This window comes from Olea europaea, unplaced genomic scaffold, assembly GCF_002742605.1.
Source record: "Olea europaea var. sylvestris unplaced genomic scaffold, O_europaea_v1 scaffold2905, whole genome shotgun sequence".
NCBI lineage: Eukaryota > Viridiplantae > Streptophyta > Magnoliopsida > Lamiales > Oleaceae > Olea > Olea europaea.
In genome coordinates this window covers 40149-42860 of record NW_019247617.1, presented here as the reverse complement: position 1 = coordinate 42860, position 2712 = coordinate 40149, and the positions used below count along the sequence as shown (strand labels likewise).

General features: G+C 38.4%; 1 protein-coding gene across 1 annotated transcript; it reads left to right on the top strand.

Annotated features, from left to right (window-relative positions):
• Nucleotides 1-377: 377 nt before the first annotated feature.
• LOC111384395 (high affinity nitrate transporter 2.4-like) lies at nucleotides 378-2448 on the top strand. Its single transcript, XM_023008670.1, has 3 exons — nucleotides 378-1293; nucleotides 1393-1508; nucleotides 1596-2448. The coding sequence occupies exons 1-3, from the start codon at nucleotides 484-486 to the stop codon at nucleotides 2263-2265; spliced, it is 1596 nt and encodes a 531-aa protein (XP_022864438.1). The 5' UTR covers nucleotides 378-483; the 3' UTR covers nucleotides 2266-2448.
• Nucleotides 2449-2712: the final 264 nt, after the last annotated feature.

Here is a 2712-nt window from a genome sequence, read left to right as displayed (position 1 = left end):
AATACGAAAGAATAATCAAAGTCTAACAAATTAATCATGGCGTTTTTCACCACTGTGAAAGAGCACTACATATAAGTAGTCACAAGAGGCAACCGTCTAACTTGGCCTATACTTTAGATTCATTTCGATAATCATAGTCATTTATTTATAAATTAATATCTAGCTAGTATTTATTGGCCTAATGACAGCCTAACTTCTGAACAAAATTAAACTTTTAAACTGCTAAAGAAATAATTAAAACATAAGTTATAAGTAGATAAGTTCTTTGAAGGAGGGCATGTGATGGCAATGTCAAGAATACGTGGGCCTTTTACAATGTCAACGGCCAAGACATTATAAATACTAGCTCTCCTCCACCACTTCAAACCATCCAAACACAACATCTTCTACTTTCTGTTCCTCATTCCATCACTACATACATTGTATGTGTCAATAGATACATATATACATACAGAGAGTGAGAAAGAGAGCTATAAAGAGAGAATGGCTGATATTGAAGGTTCCATTGGAAGTTCTGTGAATGGATTAACTGGCAAAGAACAAACCTTTTCGTTCTCTGTAACTTCCCCCACAGTCCCTACTGATACTACAGCAAAATTTGATCTGCCAGTTGATTCTGAACACAAGGCAAAATCTATCAAAATTTTGTCTTTTGCACAACCTCATATGAGATCCTTTCACCTAGCCTGGATTTCATTTTTCACATGTTTTATATCAACTTTTGCTGCTGCACCTCTAGTTCCCGTTATTCGGGATAACCTAGGCTTGACCAGAACAGACATTGGAAATGCTGGGGTTGCTTCTGTATCAGGAAGCATCTTCTCTAGGCTTGTAATGGGCGTAATTTGTGACTTGATTGGACCACGATACGGTTGTGCTTTTCTTAACTTATTAACAGCACCCGTTGTTTTCTCCGTGGCATTCATATCATCAGCTCAAGGCTACATTGCTGTCCGGTTCATGATCGGATTTTCCCTTGCAACATTTGTATCGTGCCAGTACTGGACTAGCATCATGTTTAACAGTTCGATAATTGGGCTTGTCAATGGAGTTGCTGCTGGTTGGGGTGACATGGGGGGCGGTGTCTGTCAATTGCTAATGCCTTTTCTTTTCCATATAATAAAGGTTTCAGGAGCCACCCCATTCACTGCCTGGAGGATTGCATTTTTCATCCCGGGATGGCTTCACATAATTATAGGTGTTATGGTTTTAACTCTTGGTCAAGACTTCCCTGACGGAAACCTTAGCACCCTGCAGAAGAAAGGTGCTGTACACAAGGACAAGTTTTCTAAGGTAAATGATACCTCCTTGTTAATTCCATTGGTCTTAATTTAATTGCTCTTTAATTACATTTTCTTTGAGCTAATTAGTCTGTTTCTTCGTAATGCTTAGGTTCTCAAATATGCAGTCACAAACTATAGGACATGGGTTTTTTTCCTCATCTATGGCTTTTCCATGGGAGTAGAGCTATGCATAAACAACGTTATAGCAGAATATTTTTATGACAGGTGTGTGCTCTCATACTTGTATTATACTGAATTATTTTAACCCTAATAAGTCTCAATTTTCGTAAACTGACAATTATATTTCTCCAGGTTTAATCTCAAACTACACACTGCCGGAATCGTAGCCGCAAGCTTCGGTATGGCAAACTTCTTCTCACGGCCTTTCGGAGGGTACGCATCTGACTTAGCAGCCCGGAAATTCGGAATGAGAGGTAGGCTATGGATCCTTTGGATTGTCCAAACTCTTGGAGGAGTTTTTTGCATTTGGCTTGGACGCGCCAATTCACTTCCCATAGCCATTCTTGCCATGATATTATTCTCCATTGGAGCTCAAGCTGCATGTGGAGCAGCATATGGAATCATTCCATTTGTTTCTCGTCGTTCTTTAGGCATAATCTCCGGGCTAACCGGGGCCGGAGGAAACTTCGGAGGAGGATTAACCCAATTAGTTTTCTTCTCCAACACAGGATTTTCCACAGCATCTGGTCTGACTTGGATGGGAGTGATGGCAGTAGCGTGCACTATTCCAGTGGCATTTATCCACTTTCCGCAGTGGGGAAGCATGTTTATCCCACCTTCTAAAAATATAAAATACACTGAAGAGTACTACTATGCATCAGAATGGAACGATGATGAGAAAGAAAAGGGTTTGAATAGTGCAAGTATCAAATTTGCCCAAAACAGCCGATCTGAACGTGGGAAAAGACAGGAGATCGCCTGTGCAGCAACGCCGTCACACTCAACACCAAACCATGTTTGATTTGTATGAGAGTTTTGCATAATATAATATACTAGCTATATATCAAGCTCTCGGTGTCTTGCTATAAAAATTAATGTAAGAAAAAGTAGGAATAATGACTATGATTAGCTCTTAGCAAGAGTTTTTACATGTATTCTGTGTACTATTCAGTCTCTTTCATATGTAAATTTAAATCAACACTCATGACTCGTTTCAATTTTCATTTATCTTGATTAGTTGATATTTGTAGCATCTATACGAGAGACTTTTGCTACTATATTCAAATATTATCTTACGAGCTGTCTTTAAGTGGTATCTTCCTCGTCATTGTTTTTGTTACCTAGACACTTATCTAAGCAATCAATCACTATATCACTTCACTCGTTCAAACCTTAAAGTAATTAATTCAATGATTTTGAGTCTAATATTTTCTGAAAATAAGATTTAATAGCTTCGAAAATAGTTTAA